Below are 23,931 nucleotides of genomic sequence, written 5' to 3'. Positions count from 1 at the left end.
GGAGCCCGAGTGGGAGGGGCGAAGAGGCGGTGGTACTCGCGGGGAGGCGGAGTCACACCGGGTGTGTGTCCATCTGAGGTTGGCAAAGCCCTTCCGCCCTGATTGCTCCCCACAGCCTCCTTACCCGGTCAGGGGAGACAGGACACTCCGCGTCCCTAAAGAGGAAACGCTCCGAGACAGTGAAGTGCTGTGTTCCAGGTCGCGAACCCGTTAGGACTGGGCGGGCAGGCGTGGGCTCCCGGTACCGCACTGGCTCTGGGGCGGCAAGGCCGGGCGCGCACGGGGTGGCAGGGGTCGCCGACCGCCGCTGCGCTCAGCCAGCCCCAGCAGTGCCGCTGGGCCTGTTGCACAGTTCTCCCCTTTTACCGACAGCAAAACTGAGGACAAGGTCATGCAGATACTAAGGGGCAAACCCAGATTCAAGCCTACACAGTCTGGCCCTCCAGCCCCTGCATTCCGACCATGACACGGAACAGCCTGGGGTGTCCCACACCGTGCAGGCAGGGCGTGGTCAGGGCCAACGCTGGGCTGGCCGGGGTTAGAGGCAAAGAGCGCACTGTGGCCGGGAGGGGCAGGCGAGGTTTGAGCTGGGTCTTGAAGCATCCCTTAGAAGGGTCAGTGAGGACAGTGGCCGGCATGGTGGGAGCAAGGAAAGGGGTTTGCCCAAGGTGAGCATGTGGCAGAAAGGGCTGAACAGGAGGCCAGAAAAAGGATCCAAGAAGGATGGTCAGACAGGAGGAAACCAGGACAGCTGGCTCCCGGCAGTGCCAAAGGCGTGGGGTTCTGAGAAGGGAGGCAGCCGTGGTATCCAAGCCTACCAGGAGGCCTAGTTGAGGATCCAAGGGGTCCCTATTACTGGGATTTTTGTTGGAGAACGTAAGTACGGGATCCACGGCTCTGGGGGCGGCTCCGACTGTGTGAAGCTGGACCATGAATGGAAGGTGAGGACAAGGTAGTGCACTTGGCTCCATCCCTGAAAGTGTCCAGCAAACAAACCAGACCCAGGATGGACGGCAATGAAATCACCAGGATCCATGGTCACAGCTACCGGCAAGGAGTTGAGTTCTCTTTAATGGCGAGAGCGGACTCCAAGTCCAGGGAACCCGGCAGCCAACAGAACTTTACCTGCCGAAGAGAGATTCGCTGAAACGTGCTTCGCTGAATTTCTGAAGCAAGCATCGCTTTCCCGCGGGGGCAGGAAAAGCAACAAGCGGGCACAGTCATTGTACAGACACTTACTGAGCACCTGTTCCGCTTTAGGCTCCGGGAAGGTATGTAGAAAAGGCTACAGAGGGGGTATAAAGGAACCACGGGGCTTGACATGCAGGCTGATGGAACAGAAGAGAAAGCCCCGAAATTGTGTCACTTCTGTGTAAAATCCACATGGCTGGGGTGGGGGTGGGGGGACACTGCTCGCTGTACGGGCCAAGGATGACGGGTTACCTGCTCGAGGGAAAGGAAGGCATATCCCTACCTCACACCGTACACAAAATTACTTAAAGACTTAAGTGTGAAAGGCAACATTTAGAAACATTTGAAAGTCTCGTATCCACAGGCAGGCAAGTGTTTCTTTAAAAATAATACGTCACTGGTTACGAGTGACCAGGATGATGAATTCAGCCGCAGAAGAACTTAGAACGTCTATTCATCACATACACTACAAAGAAAATGAAAAGACAGGCACAAACTGGAAAAAGAATTTTCAACACGAAAACTGACGAAGTTCTTATCTAGAGTATAAAAAGGACTCTTAGAACCAATAAGAAAAAGAGACAAAAACAAAGCAAAGGAAAAATGGACAGAAGTCAGGAGCGGTACTTCAGAGAAGGGAAGCACTGCCCACCTGTGTGGGGGGGCCGCAGGGAGCGTGACTCAGGGACACGGAGCCGGGCGGAGGAGAGAGCGCCGTGGCCCTTCCGTGGGCGGCCGGCGCGGGAGCTCTGTTGGCGTCTTCGTGTCTGTGCTTCACAAATGAATTTTACGTGACGTGCATTTTTCGGCTTGGTTTTACGTCGGCTGTCACAGAAGTTCCTCGAGGTCGCGCTGCAGGGTCCGGGCTCTGTGCCCATTCCTCCCCCTTGCCCCTCTCCAGAGGGAGCTCTCCGCAGCCTCCTGCTCAGTGCGGCCCCTGGTGACCTCCCTGTGTCTAAGTGACACGCGTGTGCTGCTGGTTTTCAAACTTGTTTTGGCGCCATCGGTCGCTTCCCATGTGGGAGGTGAGGATGTGGCCCCCCCGCCCGCCCCTGCCCCAGGCCTCCTGCCGCTGCCGCCAGCCTTCCCTAACCCCGCTGGCCATCACCTCCCACCACTGTGTGCCCGACTCCGTTCATGCTGTGCCTTCCAGAGAGAGCGGGGAGCCTGTCCTGCCGATCTCGTTTGCTCCCGGCGAAGCCTGCTCAGCGCCTTTCGTGCATTTGTCCCTAATTCAGCTCCACGTGCTGGCCGTGGTCCAACCTGTTCTCAGGACTTTCAGGCATATTCAATTTTCTATCAATTTTGTCTTCTTGAAGAAATGTCCCCCAGGTCCTCTGACCTGCTCCAGCCTGGCACTTGGCCGACATCCCAGGACCACTGGGTCCCGTCCCCCTGGTTCCCATCTCCTTGGGCTCCCGTACCCCTGGGCCACTGCTCCTCTAGGCCCCATCCCCCGGGGCCCTCCCCCTCCCTCAGTCCCTCACCTGCCCTCCCTCCCTCGCTGGCTCAGGAAGCCCCGTGGCACCTCTCCTTCCCCCGGTGTTCTGAAATTTCACAGTGATGTGCCTCAGTGTGAGTCTTTCATCCACTGCACTGGGGACAGGGGGCCCTTGATCTAGAAACTTATGTCCTTTAGTTCTGGAAATTTTTGTTAATGATTTCTTTAATGATTACTTCTCTCTTCCTCCTCCTTTTTTCCAGTTCTCTTTCTGAAACCCTTATCATTTGAATTGGTAGAGGGGTCTGGTGATACGCTCATGTTTTCTTCTCTGCCTTTTGGGAGACCCTCCGTTGACCCCCAGACCTTCCAGAAAGACCCCCTTGTCCGGCATCACCTCGCATCTCCTGGTCCCGTGTTGTCTCGCTCGCAGTGTTCGTTCTGGACAGGGTCGCGCCATGCGCTGCCCCCTACCAACAGTCTGCACGGGATCTGGAGCCCGTTTCTGTGTTTAACTGACTCGGTCTTCGTCTTTCCCATTAGAGACTCTGGGACCCCAAGTCTTCCAAGTGTCGCACGGTCGCCTGTACCTATCATTTGTTTCGTAATATTAAAAAATGAAAAATGAGAAATTAACAAGTATAATAACTATCCTCAAAAAGAAAGACGCGTTTTCCTCCCTCGTCCTTAAAGAAAAAGATGGTTCTCTGAAAAGTTCTCTGTTGAAGAAAATGGCATGACGCGAACGTGTGATTTGTGGCACGTGGAAACCACCGTAAAGTTGTCAGTAGTTTTGGAAACAGCTTCTCCTCTCCGGCCCCTGCCCCACAGCCCGTCGCCTCCCACGCAGTGAGCCCCATGCCTCTCTCCCGATGACGCGGGACAGGGGGTGTCTTCGTGCCCACCCCCCAGAGGGGACAGCCCTCAGGTCTGAGAAGTGAGCAGTGAGGGGCATCCCCGAGAACCGCTTGTATCCCCGCGCTCACGATGACCGCCAGCGAGGTTGTGCATGTGAACGAGAGAGAAGTTCCCGGAAAGGGATCCTGAGTGAGGAAACAGTGAATGGGGCGTCAGGTGACCACAAGACGCCTGCCTGTTGCTGACGCCCCTCTGAGCTCTTCTTTCTTTCTCTCGGAGGCCACTCACGTGGGGCCGCTGAGCCCCAGGGACACTAGGTTAAGCCTCGGGTTTGCAAGGACAGGGACACTGTGCGGACCGCGCGCAGCAGGACCAGGAACGCGGGCAGAGACAGGCTATGGATTCGTCCCGGAGCCGTGGTCCGCGGCCTCCTGGGTCCCCTGCGGCTCCCCGTCGCTTCTCGGGCACCTGCAGACATTCCAGCAGGTCCGTGTGGGGCCCGCCCGCCATCACCACTGCTGCAGGCGGCTGGGACGAGCCTTCCCCGATACCCAGTGCCCCGTGTCCCTGCTGTGTCACGAATCGGCTCCTTCCCCCCCCCGTACCAGGCAGCTCTGCAAGCGCGGACGCCTGTTCGCTCCCTGGTCGACTCCGCCTCCTCCGTCTCTCGGTAGATGCTTCCCGGACGGAGGCACCTGCCCTCGGCAGCGACTGGACGGCCCGCGTGCTGGGGCGGGCTCTGGGCGGGCAGCGGGGCGCTGCGCAAGTGAGGCCCGGGGGGTCCAGTCCTAGCAGCAGATGAGTTTGGTCACTTATCCGCAGGCTGGAGCCCCTTGAAGGGAAACTGGGGCTTGAAGCCGGGTGAGCAGGGCCAACAGCCACAGGCTCACGTCCTCTCTGTCCTGTGCCCCAACCTTGCCGTCCGCAGACCTGTCGGGAGACGTCTTCAGGACGAGCCGGTGACCCACATTTGTGTCCGTGTTGCAGGCTTGCCGCGTGGGGCTGTCTCTATGTGCGCCCCCACAGTCTGCCTGCCCTGAGTCTGGCCGCGTCACAGACCCCGAAGCCCACCCCTCCCCCGGAGGATTCCACACGGCAGCTAGGTGCAGGCGCCAGAGCGGGGGTCTGTCCCCATGCCCTCCCCGCCCCAGAGCAGCGCACAGGAATGGAAGGGACAGGGGCCGAGGGGAGGGGAGGGGTGACCCCTGGCACGGGAGCAGGGCACCCTCTGACTTGGGCGTCCAGGTGGCAGCACCAGCCGGCACCACTCCTGCGGGGCACGACGGGCACAGGCAGGAGGAGGCGGCAGCCAACCCGGGGAGGGCAGGTGGGCGTCCTAGAGACCAGGGCGTGCGTGCCCCGCACGGACGGCTTCGAGGCTAATGCGCACATCTCTGCTTGCTGGTCCAGGCGTCGGGCTGGGGCTGGACAGCTTGTCACCGGTGCTCGCCCTGGAATCGGTGCGGGCTGGTGGGTGATGAAGGCTGTCACCTGTGCCTTCCACCTGCTTCGCTCCTGCTGCCTCCCCTCTGTGGTGTGGGGTAAGGCGGATCCTGTTAGCAAACGTTCAGAGAAGGGATCCACCTTCACCTGCCCTGCCGCCCCGGGGCCAGCCCCGCCCACCTGCCACACGCAGGCCCAGACCCTCGGTCCCTCTGTCTGAGACCCCACCTCCCAGCTGCCTGGCAACCAGCCTCTATCTAGCCTGCCCAGCCTGCCGCTCGCATCGAGGGCACTGCCCTTTCCTGCTGGAGAGGCGCCTTGCCCACCCGCTTCTGCGCATGTCTGCCTCCTCCCCAGCCCTCCCCGAGCTGCGAGCCCCAGGGGCAGGGGCTGTATCCGGACGGCAGCAGGGGCTCTGCACGGCAGCACTGGCGCAGAGCCTGGCACTCAGCGGGTGTCTGGGGTGAGGGGAGCAGGGAAAGGACACCCCGGGCCGTGAACGGGGCAACACTGTTCCGGTGGGTGCCTCCCCAGGCGGGCAGCCCGAGCCCCGTCCAGCTCCACCGGGAGAAGCCAGCACCCCCACAGACGGCCCAAGAGCCCCCACGGCGACAGCCTCCCTCTCCGCCCTGGGCAGGTGCCCCTTCTCTGGGATCCCTCAGCATTCTTACAGGAAACTGCTAGATGTGCTGGTGATTTATTTTTTACATTCTCCCTGTTCTGGGGCCTGTGATTTCTGATCAGTCACGTCTACGCACACTCAGGAGGTCGTTAGGAAAAGAACTTTATTCCCGCATGATTTCCTCCAGAGCTGTTTGAGCAGCGCTGAGAGGGCGTCTGCGGCCCGGAGCACCTCTGGGGCACGCTGGCAGCAGGTGGGGACCCGGGCTGCGTCAGGCACCGGGTGGGCAGTCGTGGTGCCTTCAGTTCCTGGCACCCGCCATCTCCACCTTGGCAAAGACCCGTTTCCTTGCCAGTCCGGGTGTGCCTGCAGCTGTTACCCCAGGGTCCGCGGTTCCATCCACTGAACCCTGTCTCTCCCTCGGCAGGTACCATGACCAGCAGGACGTGACCAGTAACTTCCTGGGCGCCATGTGGCTCATCTCCATCACATTCCTGTCCATCGGCTACGGGGACATGGTACCCCACACATACTGCGGGAAAGGCGTCTGTCTTCTCACCGGCATCATGGTGAGTGCCTCCCCCCTCCCAGCTCCCCCCAAAGTGCCCCCCACCCCGCTCCCCCTTCCCCCGGCTCCTGCCCCCAGGGAGCTGCACAGACCAGAGCCTTCCTGGCAGCTCAGGGGGTCTGCCGGCAGGTTCCACAGGCTCACACTGCACGGTGGGGAGGGCAGGTGCTTCTCACGGGTTTGCCTTCCTTTCCTAAAACAGGAATCCTCCCCGGTTCTGGATAGTTAATGGCCTCTTCAGGGCCCCCCAGAACAGGCTGGGCAACACTGGCCTGCCTGACCCTGCATTCCCACCTGTGTAAGCTCCCCTCAGTAAGCCTCAGGGCTTGCACTGGCCTGTCCCCCTCCTGCCCTAGGGCCCCACAGACTTAGGTCTGAGAAAGCTAAGCTGGACGTCCCGGCAGGGGTGCTGGGCAGGGCCCTGGGCCTGGAGCCACTGGTAGAGCAGGGACGGGAGGCCTGCCCTGTGCTCCCGATGGGCTGCCTGCGGTGAGGATGGCCACCAACGCCGTCTCCAGCGAGGAGCCACGGGCCGCCGCGCCTACCGCTTCTCCTGCGCCGACCCGATGACGCGAGGCTGGGCCTTGCTGTCTGTAGGACAGCCACCCCCTGGGGACCCCGAGGCCTAGAGGAGAACGTCCGTGGTGAAGCCAGGGGTGGCTGGGGCGGGGTGTGGGGGCGCACGGGCCCTCCGCTCAGCTCTAGGTCCCCCGTGGGTGTCACAGTCCCCCCAGGGGAGCCCCTCCACAACCCGCACACTTGGGTGAAAGTCTTTGCTGTTGGTGCCCCTCAGGTTTTCCCTCGGGGAGGGAACCGTTCCTTTCCGCAGCAAAAAGGGCACTAAATTCTACCTGGGGGGCTTGCCCCCAGCCCCACCCCTGCAGCCTGGGGCCCTTTTGGCACTGACCTCAGGGACAAGGCCGGAGTGTGGGCCCCTCAGAGCAGAGGAGGCCCTAGGGTCGGGGCCGGAGCAGGAGGGCCCAGCCCTGCCGTCTCCTGCCGGGACACAGCTGTGCCATCTGCCCCCTGACGGCCCCCCACGAAGCCAGCGGGCTGGGGGCAGCAGCCGAGCGGTGGGTGGGGGGGCCGGGACGTCCTGGGTGAGTGGAAGGCCCCCGCACGAAGGCTTCCGTCCGTCCGGAGCGTCAGGAGCAGCCTGTCTGCCAGGGCTCCAGCAGGACCCGGGCAATGACCCCTCCAGAAAGTCGTGAAATGCTGCCCCGAGGCCAAGTCCGCCTGTCCCAGCGGCTCCCGGCAGGCTCTGTGGCTGGGGCGGCCGGAGAGCAGATGAGCTCCGCGGAGAGCAGGACCCCTAGGCTGGCAGCTGCACCCGGGGTCTGCCCCCCCTCTGGGCTCTGGGCCGGTGCTCTCTGACAGCCTCCGGCAGGCGGGACCGGCCCCACCCCTGCTCCCTGGGGGCGGGCTCAGCACGGGGTTTGCTCCCCCGGTGGTGGCCGCCGGCCTGTTCTCCCGGCCTTAGCTGTGGCCACAGCGACAGGAGCACCCGGAGAGGCCTGCCCCCTCCCGCACTAAGAGCACAGCACAGGCCCTTCGTCTTCTCTTTTGCCCAAAATGCGCACCTCACCTCTCCGTGTTCAGGGGCTGCGTTCACTGCCGGTGTTTCCCGCCCCCACCCCCCCGCAACCGGTGCACGACCCCCGGGGTGGCCCCAGTGAGGAACCTGGTGGCGTGTCTTCCTCCCTCCCTCCCTCCTTCTCTCTTTCTTTCTTTCAAGATTTTATCTGTTTCTTTGACAGAGAGACCCACAGTGAGAGGGAGCACTAGCAGGGGGAGTGGGAGAGGGAGAAGCAGGCTTCCCGCCGAGCAGGGAGCCGGATGCGGGGCTCGATCCCAAGACCCCAGGTCCGTGACTTGAGCTGAAGGCAGCGCCCCTGGTGGCATTTTTCTAACAAACACGGCTCTTCTCGCTGAGTCATTCTTGCCTGGGTTTCGGGGAGCTGCCCTCCCCCCGCCCCCTCCCCCGCCTCCCGCCGCCCCTCCGAAGCTCACAGCCGAGCCCGCACTCCAGGTAGGGCTCCCCGTGCGGTTGCCATGGACACCGCGGCCGGCTCGGCTGCCCGCGGGGAGGGAAGGATCTGTGTGCGGGGCTGTAAATAGTCTTAATCATTGTTTTCTCCGGCAGTCCCAGAAACGGTGTAATTATCAACCATTAGGCAGGGTTTGTGATCGTCTGAGCAACTTGACATTGTTGGCCCAGACCTGGTGTGTCCAAGGGGTTTCGGCCACAGAAGCTGATTGGTCAAAACGCGCCTCTTTCCCTGAAGAATGTCATGACGGCGACAGAGAAAGCTGTGGATACTCAGCCTCCAGAGCCGGACGTGGCCACACCCTTTGGCCGGCCGTGGAGGTTTTCTGCTCCGCATCTGGGGGCTCTAGGGGTCTCCAGGACTGCCTGCTGGGAGCCCCATGTCAGGACGGCTAAGCCGCACTCTACGGACCCTCCCTGAGCCGGGGACAAACATATGGGAGCTGCGGGCTGTGTGCAGGGGAGGGGGGGACCCGAGCCCACTACCCGCTGCCCCCCACCACCGCCTCTGGGGAGATGCTCTCTGGGCCGCAAAGGGTACGTGGGGGCAGGTTCTGAGTCCCTGTTTGGAGGCTCAGCAGGACGTGCACTTCCAGGCAGGGTGAGAAGAGCAGCTTCTCCCTGAAACACCTGCTTTCAGACCAGTCCCCACGTGGAGCCTGTGGGAGAAACAGAATCCTGCGTGAAACCCAGGCTTCCGTCTGCAGCTCGGCCCCATCTCGGGTGCTGGGGAGGGGGACCCCGCCCATCCTGGCCAGAGGAGACCCAGGAGCCCAGCTGCTGTGGACTGTGACTCAGGACTGGGCACATCTGAAGGCAAAAGCCGAGTCATGGAAGTCTCACCAGCAGCTGCTCACCCTCCTCTGTCCCCCGCCGGCTGGCGGGAGCGCGCCAAGGCCTCTGTGCCCGGCCCCTACAGCCTCCCCAGGCCGGGACGCACCCTCCGCACGGGGGCCCGCGACCCCGGGGAACGCAGGTGACCAACAGACCACGTACAAGAGAGCGCAGGAGGAGGGGCCGGCTCCGGTAACGTGCCCAGCAGAGAGCCAAAATGGACATGACCTTCTTTTTTCTTTTTTGAAAACTTATTTATTTATTTTAGTGAGAGGGAAGCAGAGGGTCTTGAGCCGACTCCCCAGGGAGCGCAGAGCCCTGCTGGGGCTCGGTCTCACCACCTGAGATCAGGACCTGAGCCGAAATCAAGGTGTTCAACCGGCAGAGCCGCCAGGTGCCCCTGGACCGCTACCCTCCGACGCAGCTCCTGCTTCCCTGTTCCCCCTGGCTCAACCCCGCCACCCAGCCTTGCCCTCCTCCCCGGCTCCAGCCCGGCTGGCGTGTCCCGGCTGGTGTCTGCTCCAGCGCGCTCCCTCTACCCCTCCCTGCTCCCGTCTCCCCGCCTCTCACACACCGTGCAGAGGACCCGCAACCTGACTGCGGCCACTCACCGCTTGCTGGAGGTTGCCGGGGTCTGACCCCGTCTTCGCAAGGAAATGACCAAGTGAGGCTTCATTACGGGCGACTTCTCAAATTACATCCAGCTGACGGATTTTCTAAAGAAAAATGAAGTTGAGAATATTCCTTGTATCTGTTCAGGTTAGACTTTACGGTTAAGAACCCAGTGCCCTCCAGAGAATTAGCCACGAGGGAGTCTTGGCATCTTTAAGTCAAAGGAAATAGAAAACATAATCCTGTCCACCTCCCGTCTCCATGCAGAAATTTATCTTGATCGTACAAAATAGGTGGTTCCTTCATTAAAACACTGGCTTCCAGCTAGAGGCCCCCTGCACTCGCCGGCTGGGCTGGGAGCCACAGCAGGGGCCGGGGACCCTCTCCCGGACCCTGGAGGTCCAGGCTGGTGCGTGACTGCTCGTTTGATGGGGTCCCCAGTGCGGCGTGACACGGCGGGGCTCGTCCTCGGTGCCTCTGCCCACCCCCTGGCTTGTAGGGGCGACTGAAGTGAGCTCTGCTTTCCTGGCCCCAGGGGAGGCAAAGGAGACGCCTCGTTTTTAACAGTACGACACGTCGCTCTGTTCGGGCTGGGAACTCCCCACGGAGGAGAGGGACCGTCCTCCATCTGGTTGAGGGGACTGGAGTGCTCCCCTTCCCCCTGGAGCAGGGCCTGTAAGCCATGTGCTGCTTTCGGAGGCCTACGTGACAGCTATGGCCCAGGCTGTCCAGTGTCCCCGTGCAGATCTCCTGAGAGTTGGGCATGGTTTTCCGCAAGACACAGATGCCAGGAAAACACAGCCGTCCCCGAGCAAGCAAGGAGGCAGAGGGCAGAGAGGGGCCACCGACACAGACGCTTTCCAGCTCCTGTGCTGGCGGTGGGTGGTGGACCCCAGTACCAGGAAGCGGGAGGTCATTCGGAGGGCTGGCTGAGGAGCTGCGGGAGGCGCGCCCCCTTCAGCCGGAGCCCCACACGGCCGGCCAGCCCCGCCTGCGGCCACCCGCTCTCCCCCAAGACAGACCGTTTGAACACATGTGTCTGGGTAGGTCGCTAAGCCCGTCTGGTAGACTGATGCCGGGTAGGCTGAAGTCTGCTTGGCTGATGTCTGCGAGACCAACAGGCCGGAAATGTCGTGGACGGAGCCCTTGCGTCCCGGGACCTCCGGGGGCTAAGTCAGGCTCACAGTAACCACAGTCCGAGTTTGGCCTCTAGACGGTCAGACTTTCCTCTCTTCCCATGAGGGAGGGCAGAGCAGTCCCGGCCAGTGTGCAGGGCTGAGCAGGGGCAGGGCAGGGGCAAGGCCAGGGGCGAGGTATGGCAGTGGTGGGCAGGGACGAAGTAGGGGCAGAGCAAGGTGAGGTCAGGGGCACAGCAGGGGGAGGCAGGGAGAGGGCAGAGGTGGGACAGGGGCAAGGCAGGGGTGACCCAGGGCAGTACTGACTGCTGCCCCTGCAAAGGGATGAGTGTGGGGGGGAGCTCTGGGCCCTGAGCTCGCGGGCGGTGGGGTCCAGGGCGTGTGCTCGGCTCATGTCTGGGGGCCGTCAGGCTAGTGCCCTGAGGGCCCGCGGAGGAGGTTCTGTGGGACCCCGTGTACCGCGCAGGATGAGAACATGGTGGGGGGGACGTCCTGAGGGCTGCGGCAGGCTCCCCCGAGCCAGGGTCTGGGCAGGAGCTGTGTGTTCCCACAGTGTCTGTGGCAAGTGTCCTGGAAGGTCCCTGGGTCACAGCCAAGTGCAGAGCAAGCCCCGTCCCAGAGCTCACACACCCACGCCAAACCTGTTCCTGGGGGTGCGGTGTGGTGCGGTGTGGGGTACAGTGTTGGGTGCATGGCTGGAGCTCTGTCACCGGACAGTGGTATCAGCATGGCCTTCTGTCTTCCCGGCCCCCTTCTCTGGGGCCGGTGGTGGGCTTGGACGAGCAGGCCAGAGACAGGGCCTGGTGTGGGGATCCTTTGCCCCCGCGCAGCCTTGCCGGTGAACGTCTGCTGTTTTCCACTCCCCTCACCCTAAGTCCCCACCCAGCCCCGCCACTAGCCGCTGCGGGGCTAGCCGAAGAGGGAGGTCAGCCCGGAGGCGCAGCTGGGAGCAGGGCAGGCTCCTCCTCGGCACGGCTGTCGGGGCCCGGCCGGCCAGAGGACCCCAAGCACCCCACGCTCCTGGAAGCCCACGGCGGGCCGGCGGCGGGCAGGGGGCGCGGTCTTCCCCTGCAGCCCTCACGAGCTCTCCCCGCTTCTGCCCCCGACAGGGTGCGGGCTGCACCGCCCTGGTGGTGGCCGTGGTGGCCCGCAAGCTGGAGCTCACGAAGGCCGAGAAGCACGTGCACAACTTCATGATGGACACGCAGCTCACCAAGCGGGTAAGCGGCGCGCGCACCTCGTCGGGGCCTCCGGCCGCGGGGCAGGACACGGGTCAGGGCCGCGCCTCGCCACGGGGCCGGGGCCCAGACACCTGCGAACGGCTTCCACGCAAGGGGCGTGCCGTGCCGTGCCGTGGCGCATTCCAGGCTGCGTCTCCCACCAAATCACCGCGCGGTTTGGACCACCTGACAATGGAATTGCACGTCTGGTGGCGTGTCCACCGCCTCCCCCGACGGCCGGGAACCCGTCACCCGGCAGGAGACGGAGTTAGGAAGGCCGTGGAGTCTTGTCTTTCTTTTGTTTGTTTTTTAAGTGTATTTATTTAACTCCTCTCTACACCGAATGTGGGGCTCGAACTTGCGACCCTGAGATAAAGCATCTCCTCCTCCTCTGACTGAGCCGGCCGGGCCAAGGGAGGGCGGTAGAGTGTTAAAAACGATATTGTATCTAAATCCAATTGTTTTTTTAAAAAAATCTGTAAAGACGCTCATCCCAGCAGAGCCTCCGTTTCTAAATGACGTTCATCGAAGTGTCCTCCAGTCCCCCTTGGGGGCTTCCGGGCAAAGCTTCTCTCTTGTGGTTGAGGACGCACAGGAGCAGGGCCGGGAGCTGAAAGTCTGCCACGGCTGGATTGTCCGAGAAGGGACGGAAACCGGTCCTTCCAGGACAACAGCCAGACGAGCAGAGCAGGGGCCGTTCCGTAATGACTGGTCGATGGAGGATTCTCTAGAGCTGCGGGCCGGACAGAGGTCAGCTAGAGGACGCCCTGCAAAACTCCTCTTTCCAAGACGAGCGTCGGAGCCCGTGCGGGGGCTGGGCCGCTGCGGCCCGTCCTCCAGGCTCAGCACTGGAGTGTGAGGGGACCCCGGAGCGAGCAGGAGCCGGTCTGGGTTTTGAACGTCAGACAGGACACCGTGTGCAGCCGCCGCAGCCGGGAAAGCAGCGTCGGCAGCAGAGTCGGAGGCCGGTGAGAAGGGAGGCCTGGAGGCCAGCGCCGTGGCCTCAGCCTCTGCGCTTCCCAGCAGAGCTCTCCGCGGGGCTGAGTGTCGGGTCTTCGGTTCCACGGATCGGATCCTTCAAGGAGGCTCCCAGCTGTGCAGACGCCCGGGCCCCGGCTGACGTCCAGCCTGGTCCAGCCTAGTCGGCGGGCAGGCGCGTGCACGGGGCACGGCGCATCGGAGGTACAGCAGGAGCAGATGTCACATCCAGATGGCCCGGCGCGGGGCTGTTCCCGTGGCTTCCTGGGTGGGCCGCACCCGGAAGCCGGTGGCCCAGGGGTTCCCTTCGGCCCCACAACACGCACACGCGTCCAGCTCGGCGCGGAGCAAGTTACCAGCCTGGCTGGCCTCGCCGCGCAGGGATGATGGCAGGGAGCCGGCGGCGCGGTCGCGCCTCCTGGTCGGCTTCAGGACATCGGCGCTGCCCCCGGTACTTCGTGCCGCCCGCGCTCCCTCCGCATGTCGCCCCGCGGGTCGGACGGGAGGGGGAGCAGCCAAGGAGAGCCCGCGTCCCGCGGCGGGCAAGTGGACAGTCTGCCCGCGCCCGACTGCGGAAGGACCGCGCCGTGTCGCTGATCCCGTCCTGCGGGAGTAATTCTGTAAATCCTCCTCAAGGCCACTCGGATGGGAAAAGTAGGGCTGAAACCAACCAACACGTACGCGGCCGATCACCAGCGCCGGGCGCCTTTGAACTGAACCCGTCTCGCTTTCCTGAGGACGCTTCCGTCCACTGGAACTCCCTGTAATGTCTAGAATCTTCTCCCGGGGGGGCCGGCACCGCGAAGGGGCGGCTGCCGCAGAGCTGGGCTCTTGGCTTCCAGAGGCTCCTCGCCGAAGCCCTGCTGGAAGGAAGGTGCCCGTGAACTTGGCGAGCCCTGGCCTCCGCTCCCCGGGGCTGGCGGTGGCCCGGACGTAATCAGAAACCTTCTCGAGGGCGGGCCACCGTGCGTCCCACAGATAAGAGCACCTGTTACGACAAACACGGGCAAACCTAATTCTTCAAACACCCAAGCAAACAGAGCGAGAGAGGAGTTGTGACTTATTAGTCCAAAAAATACGCAGACGGTTCTAGCTTACGTGTCCTGCCGGGCTCGCTGTCCCAGCACCCTCCTCGCGGTGGCCCGGAGAGTCTCTCCTGTGTGGGCGAGGAGGGGGCAGGGCCGGCTGGGGGCCCCGGCGAGGAGCTCAGGTCCTGGTTCTCCCGAGCCCGCGGCCTTCTCTCCACTTGTGTCGCTGCTCGACTCGGCGGCAATGAGACCCGGAACTTAGTGCGACCAGACCTTCCCGTGGTGACCTCCCAGGGTCACGGCCACTGCCATTCCCAGACTGTCATTTCTGGCTGCCCTCCGGGCTGGTAGATGACAGGTAAAGGCCGCACAGAGAGGCTGTAAGAAGGGTTCCGGCTCCCCGCTTTCCCCCACATGAGCTGCGGGCGCCCGCGTCTCCGTTTTATGGAACTCCCCACGCTCACCATCGGCTCACCCGCCGGACACCACCCTCTGCTCCGGGGACACCCAGTTGGGCACCAGGCGGTTCTTGCCCTCAGAGCCCACCCGCTCTTCTAACCAGCGGGCAGGCTGCCCACGGACGCGTGGCTTCCGCTGCGGCACAGACGGGAGGTGTTGTGTTTGCGTGTCGACTGTCCCCGCGGGACCTCGGGCAGGGCCACAGGTGCGCCGCTGGCCGAACACTGCGTGCCCTTCCCGTTGCCGTGGGATTTCCTGAACTTTACTGATGTGCATTTCCCCACAAGGTCAATGAGTAAGACCAAAACCAAACTCCTGCCTTCCCTTCGCTCGTTTCTCCTCACTCCCCCGGTCTCCAGGCCTGGGCACCCGACAGCACCTGGACTCTTCTCTGCCCTGGGCCCCGGGCCGAGCAGCTCCCCGGCCTGCTTCCACCTCGCCGTGGCCGTTCGCGCACGCCGGCTGCTCCAGGCCCGCTGCCCAGCACACTCAGCGCTGTCCCTGGTGTCGCCGCCTCCCCCTTCCTGAGCCTCCCTGACCCCAGTCGTCCTGCTCTTGGCTTCCCTGCGGGCCCCTCTGAGGCTCCCAGACCCCGCGATGAGCAAGTCACCACCCTGTTCAGGACCTTAGTAACCCCCGGACCTACCGATTCACGCTCAAGGAACCTTTTCTTTGGTTACGAGCAGATGCAGAGGTTTTATCGCTGTCCTGCTGAAACGCCTTTTCTTCCAGCCGGATAATCCAACGGTTTTCTCCTCACAGGCCTTCATCTCTTAAGAATTTATCAAGTAGTTGACAGATCAGCTATCAGTACTAACCCCCGGAAAGGGCCTGTGAAACACCTCGGTCCCAGACCGGTTTGGGACAGGCTGGCTTTACGGAGAGGCCTGCAGACACAGCTGCTGAGCCAGAAGGGGTCCAGGGGACGAGGCTCGCAGCCGGACCCCAGCTGGGGCGGCCGGCACGTGGCCTCCAGCCCCAACCCCGTGGGTTTTCCAGAGCAGTGGGGTCCTGGGGACGTGGCGTGGGGGTTGGGGTCCCAGGCCTGTGGGGGCGAAGGGCCCTTGGCCGGCTCACCGCAGAGCTCCGTGCCGATGGCGGTGCACAGGTCCACGCCGGCCGCCACCCTGCGCAGGGCCAGGAGCTCCGACCCCACGGCAAAAACACTGCCCTCCTGCCCTCTTCGCTCCCGGCCCCAAGCTCCCGCCTGCCACATGGCCCAGCCCAGTTCTGAGCCTGACAGCAGAGAAGCCTGAGAAGGGGCACAGGACAGGCTGGACGGGCTGGGGAGCAGGCAGGAGCGGAGAGGGGACGGGAGGCCGCGGGAGGTCTCTGGGGGTCAAGGCGAGCACACAGAGCAAGGCCCCTGCCCAGTCCCGTCCCTCAGCAACGCCTTCAGTCAAGTGTTGGAGGAGGACTGATCCGCAGGTTCTCGGACACGACACTCAGCTTTCGGGTCACCTAAACCCGACCCAGGGGCTCCTTGAACCCACTCTGTCACCCCGCTTGCCGGGCCCGATCTGCGTCCTCTCCCCTCCCCGGCCTCACCCCAGGGAGCTTTCTTCCCTGGAGCCTCATGGGGAGGTGTCCCTGGGGTTTCTGGAAGTGTCTCGTGTCCTCCTGCAGCGGGGAGGGTGGCCTGAGTGAGCTGCGGGTCAGGAGCTCAGGGAACAGAGCATTTTCTCCGGCAGGGGTGGGGCGCGGGGAGGAAGCTCCCATCCCGTGGCGGGAGGACACCCGTGGAGCTGCCGGGAGTGGAAGAGCCCGTGGCCAGTCTCTGTGCGCAGAGGGTCCCCGTGCGGTCACTGCTGTGAGCTGTCTCTTCCCCTGAAGCTCTCGGTCGTGGTACTACCTGACCCCGAGGCCGCGGACGGCCTGGCCGCACGGTGAGCCCCGAGAGCCGAGTACTCCCGTCTCCGAGCGGGCTCGGTGCTCCTTGCTGTGGGAAGGAGCGAGGAAGTGACTGAGTCTCAGGGAGCCGAGTGGCAGGACGGGAGGGGGCGCAGCCCCGTGTGCGGGTTCTCTGGGGGCTGATGAGGCGCTGCACGCGGCCTGGGGCTCCGTGAGCGCTCTGCGGGGGCGGCCGCTACCACTGCGCGTGCCGCCTCCCTGCGCCGGGCCCAGCCTTGCGTGAAGGTCCCCAAGCCCGCGCTCCGGACGCCCTCAGAGGGGACACGCAGCCAGGTTAGGGTCTAGAACGCGTGCACCCCGGCAAGCAGTCAGCTCGTGTGAGTACGTGTTTGGGGAGCAGAAGAGCCGGCTCCCGTGTGCAGGCAGGACCGTTGGACGGCAGCCAGCCTCCCTCATCCCTGCGCGGCCCCTGGCCCCCACTCAGGAGCAGCTTGGGTGCCCCTGCCCGCCAGGAGCACTCAGAGGGTGCCCGGGCCCCCACAGGAGCTCAGCGGATCCCAGGAGGGACACGTGACCTCAGCTGCTCCTTCCCCGCTGATGGTCAAGGTCCTCAGCCGCACGACTCGGCTGCGGCATTTCTGGTTGGTCGGTGGCGGGGGCTCGGTGCCCTTGGAAGCTTGTGTCTGTTTGTCTCGTGGGATTGATTCACTTAGCCTTGTGCCAGGCTGTTTGTTGTCAGCTTCAGAGTCAGCACCGAGGCCGCCCTTTAACGCTGCTTTCCTGAGCACACGGGCCTCCCGTTCCCACCCACGATGCTGCCGCCCGGCGGGCCGTGACCTCCTGGCCTCGCCCAGGCGGAAGAGTGCCGGGGGCCCGGGCTGCTCGCTCCATGACATGGCCCCGCGGGGGCCCCGAGGGGTGAAAGAAAAGGCTAACGTTTCTCTGGCTCCGTGATCCTGGGCAACAGGAAACGGTGCTGGGGAGAGAGGGCGTCTCGGCGGGTCACTCTTCAGAGCGCGCCGGAACCTTCTGTGTGTCTCGGCCCCGGGCCCCTGTGGCCCCTGTGCGCGCCTTGCCGTCGGCTGGCCTGTGACGCTGGCCCCGGCGACGGTCTCCACCGCGCCCTCCTCCTGGCTGGACTCGGCGCCCGTGTGTGCTCGGTTCGGGTCAGCGCAGGCTTCGCGGCGTCTGTCTGCGTCTCGCTTTGCTCCTCCGTAAAACGGGGGTCGCCCCAGGGACAGGCGGGTTTGTGGGGAGCAACCCCCATGCGCGGGAGGCGCTCAGACCTGCGCCCGGCCCGCCCCCGCGTCCCCGTCCCTGCCTCCTGGGGGCCTCCCGCGCACCCGAGGGTGAGGCTCCGTTGGCCCCCACGGTAGGGTGAAGCCTTTGTTCAGTGACTGGAAGAACAGGGAGGACGCCGTGGCTCTGCCGCTCCAGCCGCTCCCCAGCAACACCCGCGCGAGTGTCCACGGCCGCCCGCCCCGGCGCTGCTGGCTGGGCCGGCCTCCCGGGCAGGACGCGTGGGAGCGGGGGCTCTGCCGTCGTCCGCGCCCCTGAGACAGGCTTTTTCTCCCGTTTTTCTGTGACGCCTGCCCTGGAACCTAAGCACCCAGGAAAAGCGAAGAATTTACCCGTCAGGAGAAGCCGGCCGAGGTACGCAGTCTACAGAGAGAGGCGGGGCCGTGGGGGGCCTCCCACGTGCCCCCTCCCTTGTCCAGGAGGCTCCTGTCCACTCGGGGCCCGGACAGACCCCGCGTCCGCTGCTCGCCGGGCGCTCCCTGTCTCTGGCGTCCGCTCCCCACCACCTGCTTCCTTTCAGGCGAGGAAGCACCAGAAGTGGGCAATTAAGTCGTCAAAAACCATTTTCACAGTGGATTTTTACTGAGCAAGGAAGCTGTGTTTAAGTCACTTAGACATTTCTGAGAAGACTGAGCTGTTCTTTCAAAAACATCACTTCAGCGCCAGGGAAAAATATAATCCAGCCGCAGTAATAAATTTTTAAAACGTACACACAGAAGTGCTCGGCCTGGACAACTGTGCCTCCCAGGCCTTCCCACACGCCTCAGCACCCTCGCAAGATCCCATCTGCTGTGTCGGTCGAAGGAGAAGCCCCGAGCTCCGCGGCTTCGTGAAGATCTTTCCTGGCTGCTGCCTCGGTTTCTCCCAGGCAGAGTGACAGACCCGTAGCCCCGGCCTGTGGGCCTGGCCCGTCTGCGTGGCTCACAGAAAGGGGAGCCTTTCCTCACAAAGCCTTGTTTCCTCTTGCTCTTGTTACTGTCTGTGTTTGGATTAAAATTTTGTCCCCTGCCATCTGGATGCCGTCGACGCGTCCCGGCTCCGGGGAGAGCCGGTGGCATCAGCGGTGTCCACGTCAACAGAGGACAGCCTCACGAGTCGGAGCGCGGGGTCGCCGCGCCCACAGAGGAGCCCGGCTTGGCGAGGACGCGCCGTTGGCTTCACAGCCAAGGATCTTCACTGATTTTCAGATGCTGCTTTGAAATGGCGTCAGTTTTAAGCCAATTACATTTACATGTAAAATTACAGTGTAAACAGTGTACATGTTTTTGGCCATTTGGAAAAGGACACGATGGGCTGGCAGAGGCCTCCCGCTCCATTTGTGGGAAAGGCATTTCCTCAAAGAGACCTTTTAAAATCTCCAGCTGATGGGAAAGCTGTTCGGTGTCTGAACCCCGGAAAGGCACCGGGCGGTAAGAGGAAATGTCAAGTGGAGCGTGGGGCTCTGCTCGCCCACGGGGCGCCCGACCCCCGGGGCTGGGGGGTGCGGGCTGGGGCCAGTCTGAAGTCATTAAGAAGGAAACAGCTCCGGCCCATCCACTGTGTCCAAGACGGGAGTCCTAGAAGATGAACCGTGACCCTCCTTTCTAAGAGTTCGTGAATCAGGGAAGGGAACCACAGATCTGGGCTGAACAGTGTCCTTATAAAGTAGACGGTCTCAGCTGCCGCCAGAGACAGAGTCCACGAAACCAGGAAACCACCTGCGACCCGCTTGTCTTATTTGTCTTCCCCAGATCAAGAACGCAGCAGCCAACGTCCTCCGGGAAACGTGGCTCATCTACAAGCACACGAAGCTGCTGAAGAAGATCGACCACGCCAAAGTCAGGAAGCACCAGCGCAAGTTCCTGCAGGCCATCCACCAGTGAGTAGGCGGGGCGCCCGCCGGCCGTGGCCAGCACCTCCTGACCCGGGGTGCGGGGGAGACCTGTGCAGGGTCCCCGACAAGCCCTGGGGGCCATGAGCTGCACCCAGATCGTTCTGTTTCTCCGTTTGCGGCGGCCGCAGCCGGAGCACCCAAGCAGGATGCTATGGGGGGAGAAGGGTACGAGCCTGTGGGGACACCCCTGACATGCCCCCAGCGGCACCTGCAGTGAACGCTGTCCAGAACAGAGGCCCTTGACCGTGGGGTGGAGGAGAGAGGAAGGTGGTCTGGGGTGGGGGGCTTCAGGTGGCACCGAGCCAGGGAGATGGCAAGGACAGCAGTCACCGCATGGAGACGTGATCCGCTTTCCTGGGGACCCGGGAAACCCATGACCAAAGCCCCACGACCGAGACCCCGTGACCAAGACTGAAGCCCCGTGATTGAGTCCCCATGATTGTGACCAAAGCCCCGTGACTGACGTCCCGTGATTGAGGCCCCGTGATCAAGGCCCCATGATCGTAACTGAGGCCCCATGACTGTGACCGTGGCCCCGTGATTGTGACCGTGGCCCCTGAGAATCGTGCTGCGTTCCAGAGTCAGGTGCACTGGTTCCGTCTTGGAATGTGTAGGTGAGGCTAAGCCATCGTGGGCTGAGGGTTGTAGCACTCACGTCTCTTCCCCACAGACTGAGGAGCGTCAAGATGGAGCAGAGGAAGCTGAGCGACCAGGCCAACACGCTGGTGGACCTCTCCAAGGTGAGTGGCGGAGCCCAGAATGTGCTTGGGCTCTCAGCTCTTCCCGTGGCTGCAAGGACCCAGCCACGTCCCAGCTATGCGGTGCCGAGCAGGGAGAGCAAGGACAGCCCCTCCTTGGGCAAAGGAGTCCAGGGTTGGGTTCCTGCCAGGGGTTCTACTGCCGGGAAACCCAGCCATGGTCACAGTGCGGCTACCGCTCTGCCCACACCCGTGGGCCTGTCCGTGCCCATGGATGGGTCTGTCCATGCCCACGAGTCTATCTGTGCCCGAGTCTGCCCGCGCCCGTGGGTCTGTCCGCGCCCGTGGGTCTATCCGCGCCCGTGGGTGGGTCTGTCTGTGCCCGAGTCTGCCCACACCCGTAGGTGTCTGTGCCTGTGGGTCTGTCCGCACCCGTGGGTGGGTCTGTCTGTGCCCGTGGGTCTGTCCGCGCCCGTGGGTCTGTCCACGCCCGTGGGTCTGTCTGTGCCCGTGGGTCTGTCCGCGCCCGTGGGTCTGTCCACGCCCGTGGGTCTGTCTGTGCCCGTGGGTCTGTCCGCGCCCGTGGGTCTGTCCGTCTGTAGCCCCTCATCTCATGCTATGCAGTGATGATGCCCCAAGAATGAGCTCGACTTGCAGGGAAGCAGCCTACCAGGCCTGCCTGGAGACACGGGGGCCACACTGCCCGGCACGTGGCGGTAACACCTGGCAGTTCATTTGCTGCTTCCTGTAATCCTTCCAGACCAGCTTTTCCGGCCCCTGGCTGGTGGTGGGGAGGGCATTACTTTCCTTCTCAAGAGGCAGGTTCCCCCACGGTGAGCATAAAGGCCGGGTCAAACGCAAGAAGCCTGGGAGCCCCAGGACTCAGGCCCCACGGCCTTTCAGCCGTTCCGCACTTCTGCTGCAAACTGGCCATAAATCCCGTGAGCTCCATAAAGAAGCCCGCCTGCCTCTCGCAAACACGGCAGCCGGGAGCGGAAGACCCCCCGCGGGCTGAGCTGGGGCTGCTGCTCCCCCAGCACGGCCCCTCCCCTCACAGCCTCTCTGTAAAGATTGTACTTCAAGCGTTCAGCCCAGGGCCAGGCTGGCGGAACATTCCGGCAACGTCAGTTATCATCATGGAAGCCGTTCCCTGGGTGACCCAGAGCTACTCTCTTGGGCAACTTCGCAGCCTGTGGGAGGAGAGGCAGTTGCCGCCGTCAGCCCACATGCAGGCGCCTTGCTTGGTGACGGGCTCAGGTCCGAGCCAGGGCCTCCCCAGCCAGGCAGGGGGATTGCGGGCAGGGACGGCAGGGGCGCACAGCTCCGGGAGGCCCTCGGGCCTGTGTGCCGACGGCCGGCTGCTGCCGCGGAGCTGGGGCCCTACAACCTGGACGTGGGGGACGGCAGAGGACACTGGATGGTGGGTGGGAAGCCCCCAGGGTCTCGGGTATCAGGAAGCACCAGAAGTAGGTTTACAAGGCATTTCTTAGAATGACAGAAGGAAGCCTCATTCCAGAGCCCCAGAGCGGTGGGCCAGACTCGAGGGGGGCCACGGAGAAGGGGCCACAGGCAATCCCCACGTTGGGGGAGGGGCTCACCCTCTCTTTCCTCTCCTGTGCAAGAGCCTGCTTCAGGTCTGTCCCCTGCTGACCCCTCTGCACTGTGGCTTCTGTCTCCTGGCAGACACGGGAGCCCCATCCAGAGAACTCCTGCTCTCGCTCTGGCCGCCGGTGAGGACACAGTGGCCTCCTGGTGGTCTTGGCTCTAAACTCTCAGAGATGAGGTGCCTGGCCAGCCCCGTCACGGGTCCGCACTCGGGCCAGCCAGCGGCAGCCAGGAGGGCCGTGCAGGGCAAACCCGGCCGTTTTGGCAGCGCGAGGCAGGAGTACGCAGCCTCCTGCACGCCCCAGAATTTCTCCCACAAGAAGCGGGCTCTCCCGCCTCCCCCTCCCCTGGCAGGACACACTGTCGCTGATGTTCTCCTGGGGACAAACCGACATGGAGCCTGCGTCACGTCAGCACCTCTCAGAGCACCTGCCAGAGACGCAGCCCGGGAGCCGCGGGCGGGACGTCCCGGGAGCCGCCCTTGCACTTGCCAAGTCGGGCTCGGGGACCCACATGGCAACTGAAACCCCATCAGTAATCACAGTGAATTGCCTGGAAGAAGAGGTGTATAGGGAAGGGCGAAGGGAGCCTCTGCAGGACTGCCATGGGGACAGGGCGAGCCCAGATGCGGGGGCTTTGCCTCCACCTGCTCGTTCCCTCCCGGGGACGCACCCAGGCCCCTGGCTGCAGCTCAGTGTGTTTGGGTTCACGTGCCCCCTCCCCCCCACCCCGTACCTTGTCCCCAAGCAGCAGAGCAGGCGACATGGCCGTGTTCTGTCTGTGCTGTGTCCTCCGGGCCCCCACCTTCCCACCCCTGCTCCTCAGTCCTCGCTAGGTCAGGAAAACGGCATACGGGCTCGAGATGCCATTTTCGGGAGGGAACAGCGACCTCACAGGGCGGCAGTGCGGGCGGGACTTGGGTATTTTCGGGCTGGCGGCAGGTTCTCTCACTGGAATGTAAACAGAATTCCTAGCATCTGAGGCTCGAGGACCCAGGAAGACAGTGTCTGTGGGGACTGTGGTCGACGACACGGAGGTCTTGCAAGTGGTAGTTCTCATGATGAGCACTGACGAGGAGACAGGATCCAAAGGGACAAAGAGGCCACCCTGAGGTCCGGCCGCCGAGACCCAGGGCCCAGGCCCCGCGCAGGCACAGGAGGGAGTGGCCTGGATGTCCCGGGAGCCTCATGCGTCCGATGGCCGCCCTTGCACTCGCCGAGTCTGGTCTCCACCCGGGCGTCCTGCCCCGGCCCGGCTGCCTCCCTGCCACCTCTGTGGTGGCCCCGTCCCCACCCCTCTCCAGCCCTCATGCTTTGTCACCTTCTTATACTCTGCCTTTCTTCTCACCTCCATCCCTCCCCCCGTGGCCACGGCTTCAGAAGTTTTTGCATCTGGCTTGGAGTAACTTGGAGTTTCGGGCAAATAGGATCGCGACGTGACCGGCAGGAGACCCTCAGCCCTGAGGGCCACACTACCTGGGAGGGGCCGGGGGCCCAGAGCAATGGCCTGCAGCCACAGGGAGTGGGAGACCCAGGGGCCGAGGGTTCGCAGGGCGGTCACTTGTTAGCTGGCAGGGAAGCGCAGCTGTCACATAGCTGACCGCTCTCGGGGCTAATTATGACCAGAAAGTGGCCTGATGGGGAGCCATCGGACCACGGGACAGCCTTGGGGGTGCACCTGCGGGAGCTGACGGCCCTGGGGGCGCGCCTGCAGGAGGTACAGGTTGGAGCGCAGGTGGCCCGGTTGCCACTGAAGGAGCCGGGCTTGAGGGGTGTGGGAGGGCTCAGTGGGGCTTTGTGCTGGGGCAGTTGGGGCTCCCAGATCTGTGGTCGGGCAGCCGGAGGGAACGGTGCCCGGGCCTGAGCCCCCACTGTCAGCTCTGCTCTGAACCAGTTTTATGACATAATTCTCAGAAGCCAAGTTCATTGGATTCCTTTTAAGAGTCCTTTGTGTCTCAGCGCCCTGGGGGCTCCCCCATGGGCCCCCTGCCCTCCCACAGGGTTCATTCCCAGGCAGTCCCGGGTAGGGGCCCCTGGGCTCTTCCTTCCTTCCCTCCAGCCACACAGTCTCCTTGGTAAATGCTGAGAAACCTTCTAGGTACCTGGGAATGGTTCGTGTTGTGACACGTCTGTCCCCATCAGTGGAATTCCTACATCGGGTCGAGGGAG

The 23,931-nt window shown here is 63.4% G+C and overlaps 1 protein-coding gene across 1 annotated transcript in view; it reads left to right on the top strand.

Annotated features, from left to right (window-relative positions):
- Window positions 1–23,931, top strand: part of KCNN3 (potassium calcium-activated channel subfamily N member 3) — a 117,905-nt gene that overhangs the window by 91,588 nt on the left and 2,386 nt on the right. The window contains exons 4-7 of the mRNA XM_044266466.1: window positions 5,983–6,124; window positions 11,862–11,972; window positions 19,318–19,445; window positions 20,131–20,200. Of these exons, the coding sequence (XP_044122401.1) occupies window positions 5,983–6,124; window positions 11,862–11,972; window positions 19,318–19,445; window positions 20,131–20,200 (451 nt within the window). The remainder of the gene's footprint in view (window positions 1–5,982; window positions 6,125–11,861; window positions 11,973–19,317; window positions 19,446–20,130; window positions 20,201–23,931) is intronic.

The sequence above is a fragment of the Neovison vison genome, chromosome 10 (genome assembly GCF_020171115.1).
Source record: "Neovison vison isolate M4711 chromosome 10, ASM_NN_V1, whole genome shotgun sequence".
In the NCBI taxonomy this organism is placed as follows: Eukaryota; Metazoa; Chordata; class Mammalia; order Carnivora; family Mustelidae; genus Neogale; species Neogale vison.
This window is presented reverse-complemented; position numbering and strand designations above follow the sequence as displayed.